The sequence below is a fragment of the Meles meles genome, chromosome 11 (genome assembly GCF_922984935.1).
Source record: "Meles meles chromosome 11, mMelMel3.1 paternal haplotype, whole genome shotgun sequence".
NCBI lineage: Eukaryota > Metazoa > Chordata > Mammalia > Carnivora > Mustelidae > Meles > Meles meles.
Genome location: NC_060076.1, coordinates 97552855 through 97579801, shown reverse-complemented (window position 1 = coordinate 97579801; position 26947 = coordinate 97552855). Strand labels below are relative to the sequence as shown.

Here is a 26947-nt window from a genome sequence, read left to right as displayed (position 1 = left end):
TTATAGTGAGTACTTTTGTGTAAGTGCTACCATTGTTATGCACTTTAAACTTCTATGTATGCTTTAAGCTCATGCTTCGTGATTAATTTTGTTTAAAAAAATCTATTATTCTGTTTTAAAAAAATTTAAGTAGGTTTCATGCCCAGTGTGGAGTCCAGTGCAGGGCTTGAACTCATAACCTTGAGATCAAGATCTTAGCTGAGTTCAAGAGTCAGATGCTTGATCGACTGAGCCATCTGACACCCTCCAAAATCTATTATTCTTAAGAGATGTAAGTAATTAGGAAAATGTCATATATTTATTTCTGTAGTTGTTTCCACTTCGTTTATTTTGTTGTGTAGAAACATACTTGCAGTTGTTACCAATATCCGTCTTCCTGTAACATGTTCACTGCTGATGGGTTCCTTTGGCCTTTGGGATATCTTTAACTCTGCGTTGAAAACATATTTGCTGGGTATAGCATTCTGGGTTGGCATCATTGATCTTTTAGTACGTTAAAGATGTTATGACACCATTATCTGAGCTGAATGGTTTTGCCTTGTGAGGACCCTGCTGTCATCCTCACCTTTGTTCTTTCAGGGCGGCATGTTTTTTCTAGAGCTGCTTCATGATTGCCTCCGTATCACTGGCTGTGAGCAGCTGAATTATGTTGTGCCGTGGTATAGTTTTCTTCCTTGTCCTCTGCTTGGTATTTTTTGCGGTTCTTGACTCTGCTCCCTTTACGTGGTTCTTTCCTGGGCCTTGAGGGATTTCTTCACATGTGTAATGCTCAGGACTCTGATGAACACTCAGGAGGGAGTCTCTTCAGATTTCTGGAGCCGCACCTCGGTCTCACACACTGTTACCCATGGCCCTCAGGGTCACAGCTCATCTTTCACTGAAGGTGCACTGGGTTTGGCCTCCTTCTGCCTCTCTGTACTGTGTCCTGGCAGCTCTTTCTGGATGATAAACTTGTGCAGAAGTAGTGCTCACCTTGCTTGTTTTTCCTGTCACCACCGTCCCATGTTGCCTGGTGTCCACTGTCATGAAAACTGAATTTTGGCTGTGTCAGGCAGATGGTAAATCAAGTCTTTGCTACCGTATCGTGGCTGGAAGAGGAAGAGCTCTGAGTTTTTAAGTGAATACTTGTGCACACATCCATTAATTGCATTGTTTATTATTTATCTAATTTTGTATTGAGCTGCAGTTGACATGTGACGTTATGTTCGTTTCCGGTGTACGATACGATGATTGTCTATGTGTATATGTTGTAGAAAATCTCCGCACTAAATCTAGTTAGCATCCATTACCACACGGAGTTACAAAGTGTTGTTTCTTCTGATGGGAACTTCGTGATTTACTTTTAGCCACTTTTTATTAGGCAGCACAGTGTTACTAACTGCAGTGGCCAGGGTGCTCACTACAACCTCAGGGCTGGTTTACTGTGTGACTGGAAATTTGCACCTTTAGACTGTCTTCACCATCGTGCCTAGCCCCCACCTCTCACAACTGCCAATCTGTTTTCTTTCTTATGATTTTGTGGTGGTGTTTTTCTTTTTTTAAGGTTCTGCATATAAGTGAGAACAGCTACTATTTGCCTTTGTCTAACATATTTTACTTATTTAGCATAATGCCCTCAAAGTCCATCCAGGTTGTGGACAAATGATAGCATTTCCTGCTTTTTGTGACTAAATAATATTCCACTGTAGAATGGACACCACGGCTGCGTTATCCATTCATCTGTCAGCGGACACTTAGGTCGCTGCCATATCTCGGCTGTTGTAATTAGTGCTGCAGTGGACATGGGAATGCGTTTTTCTTTTTGAGTTGGTGTCTTCGTATCCTTCAGAGAACTACCCAGAGTGGAGTTGCTAGGTCATATGGTATTTCTATTTTTACCTTTTTGGGGAACCCCCATACTGTTTGCCCTAGAGGCTGTACTGATTTACACTCTCCCCCACAGTGTGCAAGGGTTCACTGTTCACTACATCTTCATCAGCACTAGTTAGCCGTTGTCTTTTTGGTAATAGCCATTCTCACAGCGGTAAGGTGATGCCTCATTTTGGTTTTCATCTGCATTCCCCTCAGGTTTCGTGATGTTGAGCACCTTTTTGTGACCTGTTTGCTATCTCTATGTCTCCCTTGGCAAAATGTCTGTTCAGATCCTTTGCCCATTTTGTAAATCTGTTTGTATTTTTGGTGTTGAGTAGTATGGATTCTTTATCTATTTTTGGGATATTGGTCCCTTATCATATGTGTGATTTTCACGTATTTTCCTCTATTCTGTAGGTAACCTTTTCACTTTATTGATGGTTTCCTTTGCTGAGCAGAAGATTTAGTTTGATGTACTTCCACTGTTTAGTTTTGCTTTTGGTGCCATTGCATTTAGTGTTTAATCCAAAAACCTATGTCACCGAGACGAGTGTGAAGGAGCTTATTGCCTATGTTTTGTTTTGTTTTTTTTAAATTTCTTTTCAGCGTAGCAGTATTCATTGTTTTTGCACCACACCCAGTGCTCCATGCAGTACGTGCCCTCCCTATTACCCACCACCTGGTTCCCCCAACCTCCCACCTCCCGCCCCTTCAAAACCCTTAGGTTGTTTTTCAGAGTCCATAGTTTCTCATGGTTCGCCTCCCCTTCCAATTTCCCCCAACTCCCTTCTCTCCATCTCCCCATGTCCTCCATGTTATTTGTTATGCTCCACAAATAAGTGAGACCATGTGATACTTGACTCTCTCTGCTTGACTTATTTCGCTCAGCATAATCTCTTCCAGTCCCGTCCATGTTGCTACAAAAGTTGGGTATTCATCCTTTCTGATGGAGGCATAATACTCCATTGTGTATATGGACCACATCTTCCTTATCCATTCGTCCGTTGAAGGGCATCTTGGTTCTGTCCACATTTTCCTTTGGATTCATGTTTATAGGTATTTTCCTCAAGTCTTTAATCCATTTTGACTTGATTTTGTGGATGGTATAGTTTCGTTCTGTTGCGTACGACTGTTCAGCAGCTTTCCCAGCACCACTTGTTGAAGACTCCCCGTTCCCTGTTGTATGTTCGTCGCTCCTCTGTCATGTTGGTTGACCGTATGTGCCTGGGCTTAGTGCTGGGCTTTCTGTTATGTTCTACGGGCACATGTGTCTGTTCTTATGTCCAAACCATACTGTTTTGATTACGGAAGCTTTGTAAAAAGTGTGAAATCAGGAAGCCTGATACCTCCAGCTTTTTTGTTCTTTCTCAGCATTAGTTGGGCTGTTTGGTGGTCTTTAGTGGTTTCATCACATTTTAGGAGTCTTTGTACTAGTTCTGTGAAAAATGCCATTGGAGGGGTGCCTGGGTGGCTCAGTGGGTTAAGCCTCTGCCTTCGGCTCAGGTCATGATCTCAGGGTCCTGGGATCAAGCCCCGCGTCGGGCTCTCTGCTCAGCAGGGAACCTGCTTCCCTCTCTCTCTGCCTGCCTCTCTGCCTGCTTGTGATCTCTCTCTCAAATAAATAAATAAAAATCTTAAATAAAATGCCATTGGAATTTTGATAGGGATTGTATTAAATCTTCAGATTGCTTTTGGTAGTATGAATAGCTTAACAGTATGACCGCTTTCAGCCCATGAGCAAGGACTATTTTTGTGTTTGCTCAGTCTTCAGTCTCTTCTACGAATATCCTGTACTTTTTAAGGGCACAGGGTACACGTCTTTCATCTCTTCAGCTAAAGGTATTCCTAAGTATTTTATTCTTTTTAACATAATTATAAATGGGATTATTTTCTTAATTTCTCTTTTTGATAGTTCATTATTATTGTGTAGAAATGCAACTGATTTTTGTATATTGATTTTATGCCCTGCAATCTTGCTGAATTCATACATAAGTTCTAACATTTCTGTGCTGGATTATTTAGGATATTTTGTATGCAGTATGTCATATGCAGATAGTGACAGGTTTCACTCCTTTTTTTTTCTATTCGATTTTATAGATTTTATTTTTCTTGCCTAGTTGCTCTGGTTGGGACTTCCAGTACTGTATAGCAAGAGTTGATGTCCATGTCTTGTTTCTGAAAAATTTTCAGTGTTTCATGAAAGATAGCTAATACCTCTTTACAGATTTGGTATAATTCATCTGAAAAGCCCTCTGGTCATGGATTTTGTTTGTTGCTGGGTTTTTTTTTTTTTTTTTTTAATTGATTCAGTTTCAGGACTTGGTCTTGTCAGATTTTCCATTTCTTTCTGATTCAGTCTTGGAAGTGTGTGCCTCTAGGTGTTTACCCATTTTTTTTTCTAAGTTCCTTGATTTGTTGACACAAGTTTTCCCTAGTAGTCTCTTATAATTCTTTGTATTTTGTGGTATTGGTTTTAATTTTTATTTCATTTCTGATTTTATTTATTTGAATCCTTTTTTTTTCTTGATTTCGTCCGGTTAATGGTTTATCAGTTCTGTTTACCTTTTCAAAGAATCAGTTATTGGATTCATTCATCTTTTCTATTTTTTACTTTATAGTTCTTAATTAATTTTTTTCCACTCAGATTTCTATTTTTTCCTTCCTTCTGTTAACCTTGGACTTTGTTCTTCTTTGCCCGTTTCCTTTAGGTATAACGTTAGATTCCTTATTTGAAATTTTCTTTTTTGTTGTATGGGTAGGCCTACATTGCTATAAACATTCCCTCTTCGAACTGCTTTTGCTGTGTCCCAAAGATCTTGAACTGTCATGTTTCCATTTTCATTTTTACTCAGATATTTCTTGATCTCCCCTTTGATTTCTGTGGTTACCCTGGGATTCATAAGTGACATCTTCCGTGCACATAGCAGTTTCTATTAAGTTGTTGTTCACGTATGTTGGAACACATTCCAGAAGCACTACATTATATGTGTACAAGTCATAGTTTAAACTTTTTAAAATCTTTTTTATCCCTTAATTAGTTTTTGTAGATACAATTACTTTTACTATTTTTATCATTTAACCTTTATACTATCCGTAAAGGGATTGATTTACTACCTTTACTATATGTTTGCTTTACTTTTATCAATGAAATTTTTTCCTATCATAATTTTCTTATTTCTAGTTATGGATGGCCTCTCCCTGCCCCCCCCACCACCTTCTTAAAGAAGTCCCTTTAATATTACTTGTAAAGCCAGTTTCGTGATGATAAACTCTGTTTTGTTTGTATGGGAAGCTCTTCTAGCTCTTCTTCAGTTCTGAAGCACTTCGCCAGATGAAGCTCATCTTAGTCGTAGGATTTTTCCTTCCTGCTGTGTGAATATGTGTCATGGCAGTCCCTTAAGACTGGCAGTGGTTCTGCCAAAAAAATCAGCTCATAACCTTATGGGTTTTCCCTTATACATAACGATTTGCTTTCCTCTTGCTGCTTTTAAGATTCTCTGTCTTTAATTTTTGTGATTTTAATTATCATATGTCTCAGTGTGGGTCTACAGGGGTTCATCTTGTTTGGGGCTCTTTGTATTTTCCAGACAGGGATCTCTCACAGATTTGGGAAGTTTTCAGCTACTATTTCTTCAAATAAATGTTGTGCTTCTTTCTCCCTTTTCATTCTGGGACCTTATAATGTGAATTTAGTGTGTTTGATTTCTGTCTCATAGGTCCCTTAACCAGTCCTCATGTTTAAAACTCTTTTTTCTTTTTATCATTCAGTTTAGTTGCTTCCCGCTGCCCTGTCTCCCGGATTGCTGCTTTGTTCTGCATCATCTGCTCTGCTGTTTACTCCCTCCCGTGTGGTTTTCATTTCAGTTATTGGATTCTTTAGCTTTGATAGTTTCTTCTTTACATTTTCTTTATCTTTTTGGAAGTATTCACTCAGTTCATCAACTTTTCTCTCAAACCCGTTTCTTTGAATCCTTTATCAGGTAGATTTATTATTTCCGTTTTGATTAGTTATCTTTCTGAAGTTTCATCTCGTTCTTTCATCTGGATCATGTTCCTCTGTCTTACTGTGTCTGGGGGTCTCTTTTCTTCTGTGCATCAGGTAGGTTGGCTAGGTCTCTTGTTCTTCACTGTAATGGCCTCATGCAGCAAGCTTTCTTTGGGTCTGAGTAGCACAATCCCTCCTGGCCACCAGATCCCGGTGCCCTGTGGATGTTCCCTGACTGAGGTGCATGGGCCATCTTGCAACTGGGCAGTGACTGCTGCTGGCGTGCTGGTGAGTGGGGCTGGCCCCTGGGGGTGGCTGAGAACCCCGGGTTGTGTCTGCTGTTGGGCAGGGCTGGCTCTCAGCCAGCTTGTTGCAGTGACTGGCCTTGTCCACTGTGGACACACTGGTGAGAAGGGTAGGTCCCCCCGGTCGGCTTGCCTGACCGTAGCTACAGAAGGCTTGCTGCTGGGTGGGGCTAGCTCTTGGCACAGCTGGCTGGCAGGCCCCAGTAACAACTGCTGTGTGCACACTGGTGAGGGAGCTCGCTTCCCAGGGCAGGAGTTGCTGTGGTGTATGGGTCCTACCCAGGCTCAGGCAGCTGGATGACCCCTTCCCATCCTCATGGCAGAGTGCCGATCACTCTGGGTGAATGGTGGTCCTGATCACGGTTGCCCACTGTGTGTGCTGGTGAGGTGCAGCTGCTTTGGTGGGGGCCTGCCTGGCGCAGGTGTGTTCTCAGGGGAATGCCCGGGGTGGGGGGGGCGAGCGGTGCTGAGAGAGTAGATTGGAAGTCTCAGAAGTGGCTCCCACAGCATCTAGTGAGGTAGACCGGACGAGGGCATGGAAACACGGCACCACCAACTCTTCTGTTCCTCACAGACCACCTATACATCCCGGCCCGAGTGGCACATGCCCTGACATTACTCAGTAAATCTCCTTCATATATAGCTCAGGCTGTTTTCAAGCTGCTGCTTCTGGGCTGGGTCTGAGACCAAATGGTAAAGCACGGTGGCCCTTTGAGAACAGCGCTGGTTTCCTGGAGTGGAGCCCTGCTGATTTTAGAGCTAGATTCTTCTCGCTGCAAATTCACGGGGCTGGGGGTGCCCCGTGGGGGGCTCCATCCCCTTGCTCCTTAGTGGTGCTCTCCATGCCCATGACATCCCTCCTGCTTGTGGTCATCGTGCTGGAGGTTTGGTTCCTGATTCCGTGTATGTCCTTCCTACCCTTCTGGATGTGGCTTCTGTGTCTTTCCTTTTTTTTAAATGTCTTCGGTCGTGAGTGATCTGTTGTGCTGACCTTCAGAATGTTCTAAGAGCAGATTGCTTTATATGTAGTTGCTATCTTGGTGTGTCCATGGCCAGAGGTGAGCTCAGGACCCGCCTGCTCTATCTTACCCCTCTGTGTCTCAGGATAACTTCTTATTTTTCGTGAGTTCTTCTTTGATCCATTGGTTGTTCAGTGGTGCATTGTTTAACGCCACATACTTAGGAATTTTCCAGGTTTCTTCTTTAACTGATTGCTGACTATACCATTGTGGTTGGAAAGATGCTTGGTCTGATTTCAGTGTCCTTCAGTTTAATGACCTTTTTTGTGCCTGACCTGTGATTTATCGTGGAGCGTATTTCACGTGCACTTGAGAGGAAAGTTCTTGCTTTAGGATAGAGCATTCTGTAAACGATTGTTACGTCCGTCCAGTCGAATGTGTCCTTTAGAACAGTGTTTTGTTATCGGTTCCTTATCTTCACTGTCTGTGCTTTGGGGTGTGGTTGGGTGTTAAAGTCCCCCATTACTGCTGTGCTGGTGTCTAGTTTCCCCTTTTTGTTAATGTCTGCTTTATTTATTTAGGTGCTTTTATGCATCAGTGTTTGTAAATGTGCTGTTCTCTTGGATTGACTACTATCGTTGCATAACAGCCTTCTTTGTCTTTTTTTTTTTTTTTTTTTAAGATTTTATTAGAGAGAGGGAGAGTGAGCAGGGGAGCAGCAGAGGGAGAGGGAGAAGCGTGCTTGCTGCTGAGCAGAGAGCCTGACGTGGGGCTCGATCCCAGGACCCTGGGAACATGACCAGAGTCAAAGGCAGACACTTAACCAACAGAGCCATCTGTCCTAAAGCTTACTGCGTCCAATACCAATGTAGCTGTCCCGTCGATGGGCTCCATTTGTGTGGAAGACCTTTCCCACCTCTTGACTTTGAGTTTGCGCTTGTCCTTTGATCTCGAGTTCGTCTTTCTTAGGCAGCTTTTATTTTGTTCTGATTCATCCAGCTGTCCTGTGTCATTTGACTGGACATCTCGTGGTTTTCCACTTCGAGTTATTGTTGGTAATATACCTTTACTGCCACTTCGCTGGGGTTTTCTTGCTGTTCTGTCATTCCTTTTCTTCCTCCTCTGGCTGTCTTCCTCTGTGGCTTGATGGCTTTCTGTGTGGGGAGCGCACCCCTCGCCCTTCATCTTCAGCGGGCCTGCTGTCGGTTTGCGCGTGCGGTTGCCGTGACGCCCACGCTGCAGAACTTGGATTCGCCAGCGTCGGGTGGTGCTGGAGCGCCTTCTGCATGTCATTCCCCCTCCATGTTTGCTGCTTCTGATGACACATTTTATTTACATCCTTCCTGCTGCGCGAACAAATTGGGGTGACGGTCACTTTGCCTGCTTGTTCCTTGTCACCTCACGTTAGCTGTGTAAGTGATGAACCCGCCACCTTCACAACATTAAGTTCCTCTGGACTTTATGTTTATTTTTGCCAGGAGATTCGTACTCTCTCATAGGTTTTCCTGTTTGTAATTAGCAGCCTTTCATTTCAGCTTAAAGCCACTTCTTTAATATTTTTCTGGAAGGCCAGTCCAGCGGTGATTTGAGGAAACTCTCCAATTTGGAAGGACAGTTTGCCCGGCATTCTCAGCTGGAAGTCTCACTGTTTGAGCGCTTTGACCATTCCGTGCCCTTCTGTCCTGGCCTGGAGTTTCTGTGGAAAAATCTGCCCATGGTCTTGGGGAAGACCCCTTGTTTATAACACGTTGTATTTGGCTGCTTTTGAGAGTCTCGCCTTACCTTTCACTTTTGGCACTTTGGTTTATATGTCTCGATGTGGGTTTCTTTGGGTTTTTCTTGTGTGGAACTCTCTGGACTTCCTGAAATCTTATGTCCTTAATCCCCCAGGTTGGGGACATTTTCAGCCATTATTTCCTCAAGAAGTGTTCTGCCCTTTTCTCTTTTCTCCTCCTGGGGCCTCTATAATGTGGGTGCCAGCTTTCTTCGTGGTGTCTGATGAGCCTCTTAAACTTCTGTCCTTCTTACCCTCCTCCCATGGGCACCCCCACTCTGCTGGTCTCTGAGGTCCCTGTTCCTTCCTTCTGCTCTGTTGAGTCTGTCTTGACCCCCCTGTGGTATGTTACAGTGGCCGTCCTGTGTTCCAAGGCTGACTTCTGGCTGCCACCTTTTATTTGCTCTGTGTTGAAACTGCCACTCTGTTCACAGATGCTTCTCCCGTCTTGGGTCAGCGTTTTTAGGGTCCTCATTTTGATAGCCGTTTCATTAAGGCCTTTTTGTGAGGCATCATTTTGGTTTTTTCCTTGAGATGTATCCTCTGGGTTTTTCCTTTTCTTTGAGTCTGTGTTGGCTTTTTTTGCATTAGGTGGAACAGTCGCCTCTCCAGGTCGTGGAAGTGAGCCTTGTCATTCACCTCTGCCGCAGCTCTTAGCTGTTTCTCAAAACCCTGGCCCACCGTGAGGCAGTAGCTTTTAAAGTCTGCACACACACCCCTGGGGGGCACCTGGCAGTGGGTGTTTCTGTCCGCTTCCTGTATATTCTGAACCCTGACGCACAGCCAGTTAGGGACTGTGACTTCGTTTGCCGCTGTCCTCTTGTGCCTGCTAGCACGGCCCACTGGCCACGAGATCCAGGCTTTCTGGGCGGCAGCCACGGATGCTGGGCTGCCGGATGTGCCCAGGGTTCTTCCTTGGCGACCTGAGCAGGGCGGATGGAGCGCTCACAGGGGCACCTGCCGGTTTCTCTGTCTCTAGTGGGGATTGCGGTGGGCTCCCTGATGTGTGGCCCCTGGGCCACAGCTGTGAAGATAAGTGGGTCGGTGCTGTCACTGGAATCCTGGGCCTTCTCAGCGGCTGCATCTCCACTTTCAGTTGTGTGGGCCCCGTGACACTTCGCTTGCCGTTGTGTGCCCTGGGTTCCACATAATGGCCACGACGTGGAAGCCTTGCCCCCGGAGCCAGGCGATCGAGGGCTGTCGCCACGACAATTAGGGTGCCATCCCCGTGCGCAGGCTCATTTCTGGAAGACACTGGTGACCTGCAGTGAACCAAGGGAAGCACACAGATGGTGCCCACCAGCCTTTGTAATCTCTGAAGATTATTTCTGTAGGCCCTGGACGTGCGCTGTGTGAGATGCCGACCCTCAGCACGAAGTGACGGAGTGTACAAAATAGGCCTCTTTCACAGGAACACTGGGTGTTTCTCAGTGTTCTGCGGCTGTTGGCGGGCCCTGGGGCAGCCAATTGAAGTCTCTTCCTCGGGTCACTAACCCTGTGGGTTTTTTGGCATGAATTCTGATGACTTTCAAAACTAGACATTTTGTGTTTTCGTCTGTCAGGGCGCAGGGCTGAAAATGTGGGGTGCTGCCCACTGTGACGTTCAAGCCCTTTGCTCCTCAGGGACAGTCGTGCGCTTGTGAGTTCACTCGTGGTTGTGTGTTGCCATGCGGGGGGGCCGTTATGGCGAGATGCTCCCTCAGTCTGTCCTGTTTCCCTGTGGGTTTTTTCTCAATCACCCACTGTAAGAACTTCTCAGCCAGCTTTTTGGTGTTTTATAGGAAATTGTTCTGTATTTAGCTCTAGATTTGATGTGCTCACAGGAGGAGGTGGGCTCAGGGTCCTGGTATTCCACTCTCTTAACCTGGAATCCCACCGCATTATTTTTATTCAACTACTGATCATTAATCAGAAAAGGTCTCGCAATGTATGCATCCTGACTGATTGTAGTTTTCCCACTCACTGAGATCTTGCCAGGGTACTGCCAGGGTCTGTTTTCTGCAATGCTGAAATCTTAAGAGCGCTGATCTTAAAAGCTGTTTGGTATGCAATGTTTTCAAAGGTGTGTTTCCTTGGGAAGGGGTTCCGTGGCAGCGGACAGTTGTTACGGTGGCTTGTCAGGTGCGTAACATGTGGCCTGGTTGTGGTCGAACTAAAACACGTTGGGTTAATATTCAGATTTCTTTTCTGTGTGTGTAAAATGGGCTTTTACTAGATTTTTGGTGTAAATAGGGTGACGCCATAAGCCAGAATGTGATTTTGCACATCACAGAAAGGCATCTCACCTTTCACTGTGTGTGTTTTCTTTTGAACGTGACACTCTGAGTGTCTGCCGGACCCCTGTGCACCAGCAGTCACAGCAGCCTTTTGTGGCAGCGTGTGTGTGGCCCTGTGTGCGCTCTTCCTGCACGTCCCCCCTTACCTTCTGCCTTCTGTGGTTTCTCTCCCGAGAACAGTCCCTGCTTTCCCCACCCGCCGTCTTCCAGCAGGAGCCGGGAACGGTGCGCCCACAGCCTGGCTTCCTGGGGGTCTGCCGCGGGGCTTCGGTACCCTCACTGAGGGAGAAGGTGGTAGTGTTCCTTGAGAGTCCCAGAGCCCTTGCCTACAAATGTAATACTGCGGGGGCTTTTTAAAGGGAAACATAAACACTAATAATGTCTAATTAGGAATACAAAATAATAATGGGTGACAGTTTTGGGGAATTTCAGAATTAATCTTCTAGTAATTGAATTTCTTAAAAGCGGTTGCTTCTGTTGTCTGCCGTCACTTGATTTTGTTTCAGTCAGTAGTCATCCCCATGTGGCTTGCAGCCTGTCCTCCCGGATTCTAAAGTGCGTCTGCCAGTGCGTCAGTACAGGCGCACATAGGTTTGTTTGCTCTGCACGTGCGATCATACTGTACCTTCCCTTCCGGGACGCGCTGCTTTTGACTTAATGGTATTTTAGCTGCTCTGCTTGTCTGTCTCACAACTCTAGGAGAAGCACTTCAGTGTTTCACCATAAAGCATTCTCCTGTCTTTTGTATAATCTCATGGGGGATGTATTATGATATATGAATAATCTTGAATTATTTTGGTACTTGGCAGTATTTAGGTAGGTTTTCTGTCAGCGAAAGATTCCGGCTGTCTTCGAGTGAACCGCTCTGACAGGGCGTGTTCTTCTTTCGTTCTTAATGATACTTCTGGATTCTGGATTCGAGGTGCCGGGATGAGAATGGTCCTTTTTGGTATCCGTTTTTGTAGATGAGATTAGTTTGGAGTTTTGTTTCATATGTTGTCTTGTGAGATTTTGGTACTAGTTTAACATCTTAAAAAATTATTTAGAAGCCTTATTATTTATCTGGTTTCTGGAATCCTTGAAATAATGGCATTAACACGTCTTTGAAATTTTGTGCTCATTTTACTTGTGTATCCTGCTATATTTTGACATTTTAAAATTCCCTTTTAATAAATGGCTTTACTAGAGAAAGTTACCCAGATTTTGAGGTGTATGAATGTAGACTTTTATATTGTGTTTTCTTGTCATTGTTTTAATTTTCTGTCATTTGGGTGTTTCTCTTCATTCTTTGTGTTTTTATTTCCTTCCCTTTTCTCCCGATTTCCTGTTTCACAGAACCAACTCTTAGATTTATGGTTTCTGTTTTCTTTGACTCTTTTTCTCTTTTCTAATTTATGACTTCCTGCGTTTTGATCATTAATTTTACCTTTTCTTTGCCCCAGTGCTTGCATTGCTCTTTTTTAAAAAAGATGTTTATTTATTTGAGAGAGAGGGAGTGTGTGCATGAATGGGGGTCGGGGGAGTGGCAGAGGCAGAGGGAGAGCGAGAAGCAGACTCCACGCTGAGCAGGGAGCCCCATGTGGGACTTGATCCCAGGACCCCTCTGGGATCATGCCCTGAGCTGAAGGCAGACGCTTCACTGACTGAGCCACACAGGCGCCCTCTAGACATGGCACATGTCTTCATTTGGGTTTATGCCGCTCGGTCAGTGTGACCGCCGCTGTTTTCCCAGGAAGTGTCTTTACCTGGACAGCTCTCTTACCCACCTGGGAGGGTTATGAACCCTTCGTTTGAGCGTCACTCTCCAGATGTGTCTTACCCAGCCTTCTGTCTTCCGCCTTTGAGTTACTTTGTTACACGTGTGTGTCATGCAGACATTATACAGTTTGCAGACGTTATAAAATGAATTCTTAGAGGTAATTTTATCCCACGTTTCACGTCCTTTGTTCAGGAAGTAGACCTCGTAGTTAATCTTCCATGGCCCGGGGTCTTCAGGCCGGCTTCTGTAACTGCTCTGGGCCCTGCTGGTTGTGCCCGGCTTTGTTTCTGCGGTGCTGTCTCAGGTTCAGCTGTTCGCGATAGTTTTATGTGCGTGTCATATAGTTAAAAGTTGTTTCATACTTGCGTTTTTCTTTGGAATTTTCGAAGTTAGCTAAGTTAGCTAATTCTCTTTATGGAGTTTCTCAAAAGTAATCTTCGTCTGCTGGTATGGCAATTGGTAGATGTCGGAAATACTTTCTTACTTAATTCTACTCATCCTTCACTTTTCCCAAAATTTGAAAATAGAGATAACGTTCTGAGAGCTAGCATTAACTTACGGGGTTACGTGGAGGAAATTCATATTTGAAACTGACTCTGGATATTATTTTTGCTCTTGCATGGAAAAATTATTTAAAACTTTTTAGAAACATGAAGCTGTGCTTCAGGAAGCTATTTTGGTGCTATTCTCAAAGGACGGATTGCTATGCCTTTCCCACCCTAATGAAACTAGGTCACTAGCTTTTGGCACATCTCCATGATGGGAGATTTATTTGATGTTCAAGTGCACTGTCTAGAAATAGTGATGCAGTGTCAGCAAAGCCACTTTTCATTTCATGAACATAATTTCCAGTGCCCTGGAATTAATTCATTCTTTGACCTGTTAATAATTACACTTGGTCATGAGCATCTCGGAGGCAGAAGCAGCGTCTGGAGATGGTCATCGTTGGTTACCCTGTTGGATGTTACCTCGTGGGGTTTTGTTAAGCTTGGAGGTTGGCCTGTTGGGATAGTTGATATCTTATGAAAACCAAGGAGCTATTTACCAAGCAAACTTTTGCCTGATGCCACGATGGGATCCACTGGCTCACGTTGTTGAGAATATATATATATATATATATTTGAATTCTGTCTTGCTGTGGCCAACTTTACAGACGCCTGGGGAAGTTCCCTGTTGATTCACAGCCAGAAGCAAGTACTTGGAAAAACAGGGAATAACTCTAGCACTCCTCTAAAGCTAATGATTGGTGGGCACTACAATACCTGACACTTGAAACGAGCTCCTTTGAAGTCAGCCATATATTAACTCAGGGTTTCTGAAAGAGGCAGAGAAGATATGACCCATTGTAAAACCACTGACCTTGCCAAGTGTGGCCCTGGAGTGGACCGAATCCTTGCTCTGTGGCCGTGGGAAAGTGACTTGCTTCCCCATGCTTCTGTCTCCTCACCTGTGAAGCGCGGTGACAGTCACGAGAATTTGGCGCCGGCCTTGTGACGCTAGAGCGAGTCAGTGGTGCCCCTCTGAAAGAGTTCTGGGGGCTCCTGGTTGTCTCAGTTGGTGGAGCATGAGACTCTTGATCTTGGGGTCATGGTTAAAGCCCTACGTTGGGGGTACAGTTTGCTTTTAAAAAAAAAAGATCTGAAACAGAAAACAGAAGCAGCCATGTGCGGCCGGGGTGGATCTGGTCCCTTGGGTTGGGTCATGGCAGCGTGCAGTCCCGGGTTTGTTAACTGGTAGGTATTGAGTAAGTGTTCCTTGAGTGAAGCCCGTCGTGAAGCCTGTCGTTTTGTTTCGTTTGTTTTTTTGAATGTTGTAGCTCCGCGGAGTTCTAGGTGGCATACCTTGAAATTTCCTTTATGTGCTCTTTGGATTGGTTTTAGTACATTTGTGTTCTGTTTCTGTTGCTTTCCTTGATATAGTTTGTTTTTAACTAGGCATATCTCAATGCCCTTGGGGACACATTCTTGAGATTCCAGGGAACAGTACAAGCTGTTTCCCTGCTCTGCCTTTGGTGGACCTGGGGAGAGCTTTTTGTGCACATCATTTGAGCCTAAGGAAGAAGGGAACAGATTATTTCTCTCAAACGCAAGCGTAACTGGCCGGTCCTTGCACACTTTTGAGAAGGGAGAAATAGATTTAGATTCAGGAGTTACGTGTATTCTGTGGCTGCATGAAGTTAAAGCTGCCAAAAGAGCATCGGTCAGAGAGCCCAGGCTCCTTTTAGATGCAACTGAATTGTCAGGAGTCCGATTGCTCTGCAGCCAGAGCAGTGCCCTCCCCACCAACCCGGTCCCTGTTATTTGGGTCACTGTGTAATTAGGTTTTCGCTGATTTGCTTCATGAATGTACACATATTCCTGTTATTTCAGATGCCCTGAAAATCATTTCTGGTCAGTTATAAAGGCAGACAGTTTAAATTATTTTAATGGTACCCTTATTTTGAAAACTTAAGTTGGACGGAAGTTTCCATCCTCCGTCCATCCGTTTCTTCCTTCCTTTTAGAGAGGGAGAGCGAGAATCTGACGCAGGCTCCCAGCCCAGCTGGAGCCTGAAGGCGGCGCTCCGTCTCAGGACCCTGAGATCATGCCCTGAGCTGAGAGTCCGACAGACACTCAGCGGCCTGAGCCCCCCAGGCGCCTGTGTGACATTTTCTATGCCAGTTGATACTGCAGAGATCTGAATCGCTCCTCAGATACGTGAAGCTTAGCATATTCGTTTTAAACTGCTCTCACACACAGTGCTAATGAGCAGCCGATTCACTAATGTGTCACTAGCGAACGACAGTAGCGTCCTTGGTAATGCAGATATTAGGGGTGTCTGCGTTCCAGGAAGGGCTCTTTGCTGTGTGCACTGAGGGAAGTATTTTACCTGTCCCGATGGACCTCTGTGCGTGGTCTTGCCCAGCATCTGAGCCTCTTCTCCCAAGGCTGTGGGTCCCTGCTCTATAGGGCTGACTGGGTGACTGCTAGCTGAGGTTTCTGCTCAGGGTTTTGTGTCGAAACGTGACCTCAGAAGTAGGGACAGTGGGTGGAGGGTTCCTTCTGGCACTGGGGGCTTTGTCCATACCCTGGGTAGCAGGGTTCTTACTAGAGGTGGCCTCGCTGATGTGCGGGGCTGTCATCCTGATTCAGGGGGAGTCTTGGATCCTCCCTGTTTTCTCAGCATAGTTCTTTAGCGTTCCTGGTTATGTGCAGGCACCCAGAAACCTCCTTGTGAATTTCTCTGTGTCTGTAAATCCACCAAAGTTGATTTCCATTGCCAACAGCCACAGAGCCTGTGCAGCCAACCACGCACTCCGTCCGTCCCCTCCACGTCGGTGAAGCACAGTCAGTTAATGCTCACGTGCAAACGGCACACACGCCCCATCTTGTTCTCCTTCTGCTTGAGAGCGTTTTCTGTGCCTGGGATGTCTGGCCTCGTTTTGCCATAAGGCATTCTTTTAGGTTTATAAGTCTGAGAAGGCATTCTTTTAGGTTTATAAGTCTGAGATGTATTCACCTGTTTTGCAAGTATTTGACTGAGTCCTTATTGTGTATCAGGTGCTTGTAGTGGCTGGGAAAGTGCAGCAGTAAACAGGAGACCAACCCCCTGCCTTCATGGAGTATGCGTTCGAGGAGGCAGATGGACAGATGAGGAAAACGCGGAGTTGCAGTTGATGGTGATAAACGTACCGAAAGAACGAGTGGCGCCCAGGAGGTGGGGTGCCAAGCCACAGGCCGTCAGAGTCAACTGTGAGGGATGACCCCGTGGGACAGCTGCGACAGCCTTACGACACAGTGTGGGCAGTCTGGAGGCCTGGGAAGGAGTCCGCTCCCCGGAGCGCTCCGGCTTCCGGATCCTGGTTTCCGGAGATGTGCTGGGTGCCCCGGGAAGGTGACAGCTGGTGTGTCGGGGCCACAGATGACCAGAGCGGCCTCCGTCCCCTTCAGCAAGTACAGGTGTGAGGAGAGTCAAGACGGGCGCATCGGCGCATTTTACCCGAGGGTGTGGCAGTTACAGTTTGCATAGCTGAGGAGTCGAAGCGCATGGCCTGTTCAGTGTGCACCCCATGCCCACGACCTTGCTGTTGTCCTTGGCCACCCCACCACACGCAGTCTGCGTGGGAGCACCAGGTTCTCCAGGAGCAGAAAGCCCGGGCTCTCCTTACTGAGCACGCAAAGCATCCCATGCTGACCCCACCTGCTGGCACGATCTTTGTCTAAAGTCGGGGGCTGTGGAGAATGCGGGGCCCAGTGAAGAGTCTGTGTTTCGCTGTGAAAGGACGAGAGATGCTATTTGCAGAAGCTGTGAAGGCCTGGATCATTGGGCTGGCGGTCGAGGGATGACCCTCTCAGCCGCCGGGCCTTCTTTCCTCACCTGCACTGCCCACTCGTGCCTGGTGATCGAATATGTATTTTTGTCGGTGCAAAGACTAAGGGAAAGCTAAGCAGAAGCCATCTTCATATCTTGTTGATTCCATTCCAGAGAGAAAAGAAAGAGCAGAACATTAAGCCTCACTGCCATTTGCTGTAATTACCCCGTGTGAAACAGAAGTGGCAGCTGTCAGGCTTTGATGGAGACGCCGCGAAGGTTCCACCAGCTGCGCGCTCGCTCATCTCTGCAGAGGCAGGGGCCGCAGCACCACTCGGAAGCTCTTTGCTGCTCAGTTGCGCGTAGAGTGTTTCGTGATGGGGTTTGGCCGGTGCTGCTCTGAGTGCACGTGTGCTTTCTGCAGCGTGGCCGGCAAACCAGAGTCCTTTCAGTTAAATCCTAAGGACCTCGTGTAAGTGGTGTTTCCGAATTTTGTGATACTGAGTGTTTGGAGGCAGGGAACTTAGAAATGCTATTATTTTAGAAATATTTGAAATATCTTTCTAATAAAGATTTTTAAATATATAAATCTTTTTTGAACTATTAATATTTAACTTTTTCTAAATATATAAATTCTAATTTATATATTAATATCTTTTAATAAGGTAGTTTGATCATATTAGACGCTTACTTTTACTTTCTCTTTCATCCCTTCCAGTTGGAAGGATTGAGTTTTGTACAATCATGTTTAATCTTCATAAAATTTAGATCCTTTGAAAAGCATTGAGACAAACCTGTTCTGTATATCAGATGACGAATGTCGGTTTGCAGACTTACTTGGATTGCGCAGAGGTTTATTTTGTGGGTGACGGTGACTGCATACGGCACCAGGTCGGCCAGCCGGAATCTGTCCCAGACTGCTGCTTGGTTCCTTTGGGTCACAGGCTGAGCCGAACCGAAATTCTAGGTAGAGCCGCAACAGAAGGTGTTTATTCTTTTACTGCCCTGAGTCGTCTCTCAGGGGCGGTGGGGTGCCGACGGCAGGCTCTTGCCCGCTGCGGCGTCCCAGGGGACGTTGTCATCGCAGAAGTGTTGCGCTGTGCGGCGGGCCGGTGCGGTAGTGTGACCTACTCACACTCCGGGCCCAGTGCTTCCCGCGCCCCCGTACAGTAGAGCACGCCAGGCCGGTGGGCTCTCGGTGGCCTCCTGGCCATACAGTCTGCTCGCCATCGCGCCAGCCTGCTGGGTGTCCTCGCGGTCGTCCGGAGCCACTGTTGGCAGACCAGGACCGTGAGGTTGAAGCTGGGGACACCGCGACCCACCTGGGAGGCCGGGACTCGGGCTTCTGGACTGGAGCCGGCGGGACCGTGCTGTGGCTCTTCTGTCCACCGTGTGGAACCGGCAGCAGCAGCCTCCGGAGAAGGACAGTCGCACAGAGCAGGGAGAAGGGAGCAGGGCGTGGGGTGGTTTCCGGTGAAGAGGGCGTGGAGTGTCACCCATGGGAGACACCAGCTTGAGCCACCGCCAGCGAGGACGGACTGGGCAGTCGAATGTGCTCGTCTCTTCAGCTGCAGTGGCGGCCAAGGAGGGAAGGTGCGCGGTCCCAGTAGTCGCTTCCCGTCTGTGCCCACGGCGGCCCGAGGACCGCAGGGGTGAGGAGGAGGCATTGGGAGGACGCGGCGAAAGCAGGCGGCTGAAGGCCGTGGGCTCTTCTGCTTGGTGGGCACAGCTGTCACATGCGCGCGGACCCGTGTGGCGGGAGGCGCCGAGTGGTCAAGGGGAAGGACAGGCTGCATCCTGCGTGGTGCAGGTTTGGGGTTAAGTCGTTGACTACGTGGTGGATCCTGATCAGGGCCGCTTCCTTGGGTCGTGAGCTTCTCTTTCTCTGTAAAGTGACAGTGACGGGAGTATCTGTATTGCTGAGTTGTGGCAAAGCCCGAGTGCCGCCTTTTAAAAACTGCTCCGTAAACTGTATGACGCCATGCAAGTGCTACTTTTTCTAGGGAGTTCACGCCTGCCGGCGGCGGACCTTTCCAGTGCGCGCGCTGCTAAATCTAGGTGTTGGTGGTGGGTCGGGGGCTCCGCTGACACTTTCTGCTGTTGGGACCGACAGTGAAGACACCCACATCGTGTGCTGGAAAATTGAGCTTTGCTCCGCACTGGCACTGTGCTTCTCACACTTCCCTCCAAAGCACCTGTAATGCAGAGCTCGGGCACATAGGCTGCGCAGGCCGTCCTCACGTGCTCGTGGCTTTTCTGATACCACATTTAGTTTCACGGCGTGTGTGCAGTTTGCCGTCTAGCCTAAACAATATTTATATTAAGTTACGTTTACCTTTTCAGTTACCCGTGAACAAGATGTTAAAAAGAGGGAAGGGGCCCCGTCTGTTCTGTACTGGTGGACAGGACGGGGGTGCCCCAGCTGGTGACGTCATGTGCTCCTAGACCTAGGAGCGCACACCCCCAATTCCTGGGCTGCTCTTACGTGGTAAAGAAGAGGATTGACTGTGTCCTGTGTCCCCTTCTGGGCAGCTGTTCTGTGAAAGCACACGGAGTACACATTGCAAGGAACTCTTGACCTGATTACAAAATCAAATTATACAACACGCTCATTCTTACAAAGTGGTTTCTAGATATTGTGTAATTCTTATCCATCTAGGTTGGTTATGGGGGACTTTGCTCCATAGAGTTTATTATTGTCGAGGCCCAAAATTATCACATTTTATTTGCTTAAAATATTTGTGAGTGTTATTCATCAGTAAAAGACGTTTTATTAGGCTGTTCTCTCTGTTCTTGTGTGTCGTAACTTGCCTCTATAAGCTTATGAACCGTAAGTCTTCCGGTCAAGAGGATAGACACTGAGCACTGTTACTTGCCACCTGCCTATTTTAAAACCTCATCAAAATGATAGCACAGAATATTGGTGGGGGGAGGCATAACCATTCGCCAATAAATAGCAAACCAAGGGGAGAGAATTCATCAACAAATGAGATATCAGCAAATTTGTTTGGAATATAGGAGATGACAGTGGGTTAAAGCCTCTGCCTTTAGCTCAGGTCTTGATCTCAGGGTCCTGGGATCGAGCCCCGCATTGGGCTCTGCTCAGCAGGGAGTCTGCATCCCTCTCTCTCTGCCTACTTATGATCTCTCTGTCAAATAAGTAATAAATACAATCTTTAAAAAGAAAAAGGAATATAGGAGATGAGACAGCTCTAGCCTGTGTATTGCCATTGGGCCTGTGAAGATGGGGAAGGTGTTATTGTCTGCAGAGGAATCCTGGAGGGGCTCAGAGCCAATAGCTGTTTTAGTGGTAATAACTTAGAGCTGAGGATTCCCCAAACAGGGTCCAGTTGAGGAGCTACGTTTAAAATTGTCAGACTCACCAGGGCCCCGCACCCCAGCGTCCCAGCGCACGTGCGCACACTCAAAGCAGAGGCAGTGGGGCGTGTTATCAGCCAGAACAGGCAAAAACTGATTCTTCTGTACACACGAAATGAACTTGGGAAAAATGGGACTTTTCCATGTGGATTTTGGTTCCAGAGTAAAGCCCTCCTCATTGTTCAGGGTCTGCTGCTCACCAGTCAGGTTCTTTTCTGTTTACGTCAGGTGAAGCCTGCCTGTCTTGTTCGTGCATAGAGCTCAGAATTTCCTCTCAGAGAAGAGGCCTGCCTAAAATACCAGCTGACCCAAGAGCACAGGAGACCAGCTCCCATGCTCGGGGCTGCGGGTCATTGGGTGGACGACAGCTGGAAGCGTGGAAGAGAAAAAAGGGCCTTGAGGAAGGAAGCTAATGCAGAAGCAGGGATAGCACATAGAAGGGCTGGTAGGTTATTTTGGGAGAGGATGGCTGAAATGAGATGTAAATAAAAATAGGGTAAAGTATAGTAATCTTCCAAAATGGAAATCCAAGACCAAAGGAATACAAGCTGTGAGGATTGATACTTGGCTTTAATAGAGGTTAGGAAAGGAAAGGGAGGCGAGGCCATGATCAGAAAAACAAAGGAAGATAATTTCCAGAGCCAGGAAAGAGCCGTCTTTTGTATCAAAAGGACACATGGAGATCCAGCACAGCTCATGGAGACGAGTCATCCGTGGGTATGCGCTTGTGCAACGTCAGTGCTTTAGGGATGAAGACAAGATTGCAGAAATTTTCAGAGAAGAAGAAAAATCCTCCATGTCAAACTGGTGTCAAAGTTTGTATCAGTAATAGTGGATGTTATATATATTGCCAATAAACTCCAAAGATAAACATACTTTTTTTTTACTTAGAATTCAGTTACAACAGCAGAAAAAAGACATCGAGATGCTGAGGACTAGAAAAGGCAGCTTCCCAAGTGCCGTTATCAAGAATGTAGTTGAGTGTGTACACCAGCAAAGCAGGAGAATACCAAGAAGACAGACTTGGCCCAGGAAACGGAGTAGGTGACCTAACTGGGCAGCCACAGTGAACGCGGGAAGACGGGCTGTGAGACAGGTCCAGGCAGCAGCCCTTCCAGACTGGAGCCAGAGCACAAGGATGGACAGTTGGGGAATGACCTCTGTCCCCCTTTGACCCTACAGTCCCTGAAAGAAACAATTAGAAATCTTTGGAAAAATCCCTGTTGTGGCCTAAATGTAAGAGGAGAGGCCTTACTTTTAAGTAATCAGCGGGAAGAGTGGGGTCCTTCAATCTTAAAACTAGTATTTTTTTTTTTTCTTGGAGTGGCCAGGAGATCATGGCATTGGATTCGTAAAGAATTAAATGTAACTTTTAGCATGCCTCTTGGCTTGGCGTTAAAGAGCATTCATATACCGTACTGTAGATGCTAGTTGATGGTCAGCACGTAGAACAGGACTGTAATAAAGAAGGCTTCGCTGCTGTTCACTTCATTTTGTGAGCGGTCGCAGTCCTGACGTTGCTCCAGGAAAAGTGTGGCAGGCCCAAGGTGTCCTGTGGAAGCACAGTAGAAGTCTGTCAAGACTCAGTGCCAGTGAGGAGGTGAGACGCGGTGCCGCCTCCGTGGCACCGGGAGCTCCGCTGCACTCCGTATTCTTAAAATTCACAGTTAGTAGATGCACTAAACATTGAGAGAGTGAGCTGGAGACTGATGAGCTCAGTTCTGACTTTTAAATCTGGGAAAACCTGTAGACATTATGTAAGGTTATTAAATCTGGAGACCTCAATGTGTTTACTATCTTGGGCATAGAGGTAGTTACCAGAGGAACAGAAAACAACAGTCAGGAATTTTTTTCTGGAGAATGGGACTCAAGGTGGGCAGGAAGGGTGGGAACACATGAACCCTTCTGTATTAGATTTGTTCTACATATGCGTATTTTGAGAAAATGAAGCATTTACAAATATTTCCTTATTTAGTGTTTCACTAATCCAGCCCAATAATAAAGTTTTACCAAAGAGAGTTAACGATTTAAGTCATTACCTGAATTAGTGTGATAATGACCTTAGGAAATAAGGTAATATGAGAACTTTCTCTTTGCTCTTGGGTTTTTACGAGTCATCACTTTGGACAGCAATAGCAATCATAAATTGAAGGAGTAACTCTCCTTCCCCTTACTAAACCGAACAGCTCCCTCCCCCCACCGCCACTGAAAACATTTGTGCTTCTGGACTGTCAGGCGTATGGGTAGAGTAAGCGAGTTCAGCTCACTTTTACTGTAATCGATTTGAATTCCAGCCCTGAATCTGGGAGAGTAGTAAGTGCGTGGGTGACCCAGATAACATCCCGGGCAGTAGACCGTGCTACTGGTGTGAGGATGGGTCACAGGACACTTCGCAGCATATGTAGCAATGCACGCAGTGTGTCCAGGTTGACTGGACAGTAGGATCTGTTTGCAGGCCTGGCGCTCTTCGTTTTCTTTCCTGAAGACTAAGGTACGTAGAGTTAAGGAGAAAGGACACGTGGGTCCCTTCAAACCCAGCCGCAGCTGCACTGGGCGGCACTGTCAGCACACCCAGGCCTCCGACAGGGACGCCCGTTGCCGGGGTCGTTCGCCTCTGGTGTGCCTTTGCAGTGGGATTGATGACTCCCAGTGATCCTTCCCCAGGCAGATTCTCATGGGGCCTTTTTAGTTTGTCGCCGTTTCCAAAAGTTGTATTCCCTCATCCTGGCAGAAGCAACTTCTTCTTTTCAAAATAGGCAGCTGGTCCAAAGGCTGTAGTTGGGACTCCGGACTCGAGCCAGCCAACTACCTAGATCTGAATCTGAGCTTGCCCACTGACTGAGTTACTCTGTTTTCTCAGCTTTAGCTGAAGGTGATGGAAGGACCCGTCCACATTGTTTTGTGAGAGTTAAATGAGGTAACGTATGTTAGGTAGTTGAGAACAGTCCCTAGGCCATGCAGCTGCTTTTCAAGTTTAGCTACGGTTTGAAATAGGGTACAAGTGGCTATTAAATTTACTTTAATGTTCTGACTTACCGTGGTGAGAGTCTGAGAGGCCATGTTTATGTTCCCTGGAAATAATCCTGTCTAATTAGCTGTATTTGAGGGGAGAACAGAGACCATGGCAACTGGTCTAGGTCTTTGCTACCTCGTATAAATGATCCTCCTATCCTCAAGTAATCTCTCTGTGATTGGGAATATAATGCTACATTAAAGTGTTGATGATGGGACACCTGGGTGGCTCAGTGGTTTAAGCCTCTGCCTTCGGCTCAGGTCCTGATCTCAGGGTCTTGGGATCGAGTTCTGCATCGGCTCTCTGCCTACTTGTGATCGCTCTCTGTCAAGTAAATAAATAAATAAATAAATAAATAAATAAATAAATAAATAACTCATCTTTAAAAAAAATGTTGCTGTTGGAAAATAGATTCAACCCAGATTGTTTGAGGTTATACTAAATTTTATAGGAATATAACTAATGTAAATTTAAGGCTGGCAGACAATAAATATACAAACCACCCTTTAAAGTTGTGTTTTGATAACATTTTGCAAAAAATATGTATTTAGAGAACTGAGTAGTTTGTTGAAAAGTGTGAACTAAGTGGAATAGAAACTTGGGGTGCTTTTATTTTTCTTTACGTGTCTTCAGCTGAACTTTTTAAAATGTTCTTTTCCATCCATCAGTGAATTCTTCATTGATTCAGTAACTTTTTAGTCACTTTTTGTTACTTATGAGAGAAACACTCTTCTGTTTACGCCAGTTCAAAGCTTCAGTCTTACGTCTAATTCAGACGTGTAACCTTGTTCTGTTTCTAGCCATATTGGAGTAACCGAGACCAGATTTACCCTTCTACCTTAAATAACCGAGACCAGATTTACCCTTCTACCTTAAATACCAAAAAATTGGGCAAATATACGAAACAACTGGGTACGGATAGTGGAGATCCTTAATCCTAAGACAAGACAGTCAGTCAAGGGAAGGCCTGCAATTAGCACAGCTTTCTTCCTGGAGTCATTTTCTAGACTCCAGGGCAAGAAAGTAGAACCAAGCTGTTTGAGATGGTCTCATGGGAAGTTGAAATGGATTAAATATGTGGGAAACAGAATAGGAGTATAGGAGAGGAAGTAGTTATACCAAAGAAGCATTCCAGAAGCTTGCACAGGGGCGACCTTGAGTTTGTTGCCGCATGCTGCAGTGTGCTCGCATTGTCCAGTCAGAGAATGACCTGGTAACTGTAAGAAGAATAACTCCCAGACGTCCACAGAGAGAGGCTGGAAGAGTTCCATATTCCGAGCGGAGAGGCTCTGTAGGACACACTGTGAGTTGAGTATATACCGGAAGGGTTATCTGTAGGAGAGCTGCGCAAGCCTTAAAATAACACGTTCTCTAATCCTGCCCTGACAAAGCTTAGAAACAAACCTCACAAGGGGACCACCTGCTCTGCCAAGAACTTAATTGCCTGTGGTACAAAGCCCAGTGTGCTTTAGAGGAAAACAACGAAAGGTAGCACGAGACAGGGTCACATAATGTCTGGCAACCAGTCAAAAATTAGTAGACACGATGAAACAAAAATGTGCCGCAGTGAACAGGAAGAAACAGATACAACAAAGATGATGCGATTTGCAGAAGAGACTCAGAATAGTTGTTCATATTTGTGCTCAAGGATTTAAAAGGAAATGAGCATAATGAGAGAAGTGCAACCATGCAGAGAACCATGCAGAACTTTAAAAGCTAAGAATTACAGTTTCTGAAGTGAAAAAATCAAAACGGTGGAATTAACAAACTAGATATTGCAGAAGAAAAGTTTAGTGAATTTGAAGACACAGAGGTAGAAAATCAAAACAAAAGCACACAACGGATAGAGAAAGTTCAAGGACGCCCTGCTGACTCAGTATAGGTAGAACCTCAGTAAGTAGATCTCGGGGTTTTGAGTTTGAGCCCCACATTTGGTGTAGAAATTACTAAAATAAATAAAACTTTTTAAAAGTTTTAAAAAATGAATAGAGCCTCAGTGACCTGTGGGGCAGTATCAAGTGGTCTAACATGTGGTACGTGGGGTCTCCGTGCTAGCAGTAGAGGCGGGGAAAGAGGAAATTCTTGAAAAAGTAATAGCTGAAGTGTTCAGATTTGGTGCGGGCTAAAGGGCGTGGGAACTACACACTGTCTTTGTGTCACTGGAGATGCACAAACACTCATTCATATCATTTCCTGTTAGCTTTGTTTCCACAAGACTGTTCCAGAAGGTCTGCTTTCCTTCAGGCGACCCACTGAAAAGTTTTCAGATGAGGGTAAGAAGGCAATAGTGAAGGTAAGCTGGAACGTTCAAAAATCATCAGTCCTGAAGGCAAGAAAAGAAGAAGTAATACAAGTCAGATGAAAAAAAACGGAAAACAGAAATCTAGATGGCAAAGTTAAAACTAACCATCTTGATAATGATATTTAATGTGAGTTTTTCTGTAAGGTGCATTAACTGCACAGCAGACAGACTGGTTGGAAAAGTAGGACTCAGTTATATGCAGCTCGTTTAAAACCGTCTGGGTGGAAGATATGCCGCGCTAGCAAGAGGCGAGAGAGCTAATAGCCACACTAGTGCCAGAAAACTGGGTTTCAGGACAAGGAGCCTGCCTGGTCACGGAGACATTTCATAGTAACCCAAGAGCACGTTCACCAGCAAGGTGAGAGTCCCAAGCATGCCGGCAAGTCTAAGAACAGAACTGCAAAATACGAGAAGCAGAAATTTCTCAGAAATAAAAGGAAAATAAAGAATTCAACTGTTTCGGCAGGAATTACATAAGTTGATGGAGCAAATGGAAAGAAAGTCAATGGGGATATGGAAAGCTTGAACTTCACTCTGAAATGACTATAACCTAATTGATCTATTCAGAGAACTCTACCCAACAATGATGGAATGCACATTCTTTTGAAGTCGTACATGGAGTATTCATCAGAATGGAAAGATGGGACTTAAATACATAAAATAAATCTCAATCAATGTTCATAAATTTAAAGGATTGAAATAATACAGACTATATTCTCTGACCCCAACAGAATTGAATTAAAGATGAGTAACTGAAAAATACATGAAAGTTTCCAGATTCTTGGAGAGAAAAGAATACACTTCAAAGTGCACCCGGGGGTTAGTGAAGAAATAGGAAATATTTGAACTTTGTGAAAATGAAAACAGCATTAAATGTTGTGGGATATAGTTAAAGCAGTGCTTAGAAATTGAGGTTTTAAAAGCTTAACATCAGAAAAAAAGAAAGATCTGGGATTAGTGAACTAAACCTCTACTTTTAAGAGCAGGGAATTAGTGAAGAAGGACTCCGCATGCCGTCACTACAAATCCTATAGCTATTACAGGATAATCAGAGA

At 45.7% G+C, this 26947-nt stretch overlaps 1 protein-coding gene across 9 annotated transcripts in view; it reads left to right on the top strand.

The window, feature by feature from the left end:
* The window catches only part of AUH (AU RNA binding methylglutaconyl-CoA hydratase), a 138264-nt gene that overhangs the window by 69977 nt on the left and 41340 nt on the right, over positions 1–26947 (top strand). Inside the window, exon 7 of one of the 9 annotated variants that reach the window (XM_046021939.1) lies at positions 16449–17722. The exons of 7 other annotated variants lie outside the window; for them this stretch is intronic. In XM_046021939.1, the coding sequence (XP_045877895.1) occupies positions 16449–16651 (203 nt within the window). In that variant the 3' untranslated portion in view covers positions 16652–17722. Of the gene's footprint in view, positions 1–16448; positions 17723–26947 lie in introns of those variants that run through there. One more of the 9 variants, XM_046021938.1, reaches the window with a different exon arrangement.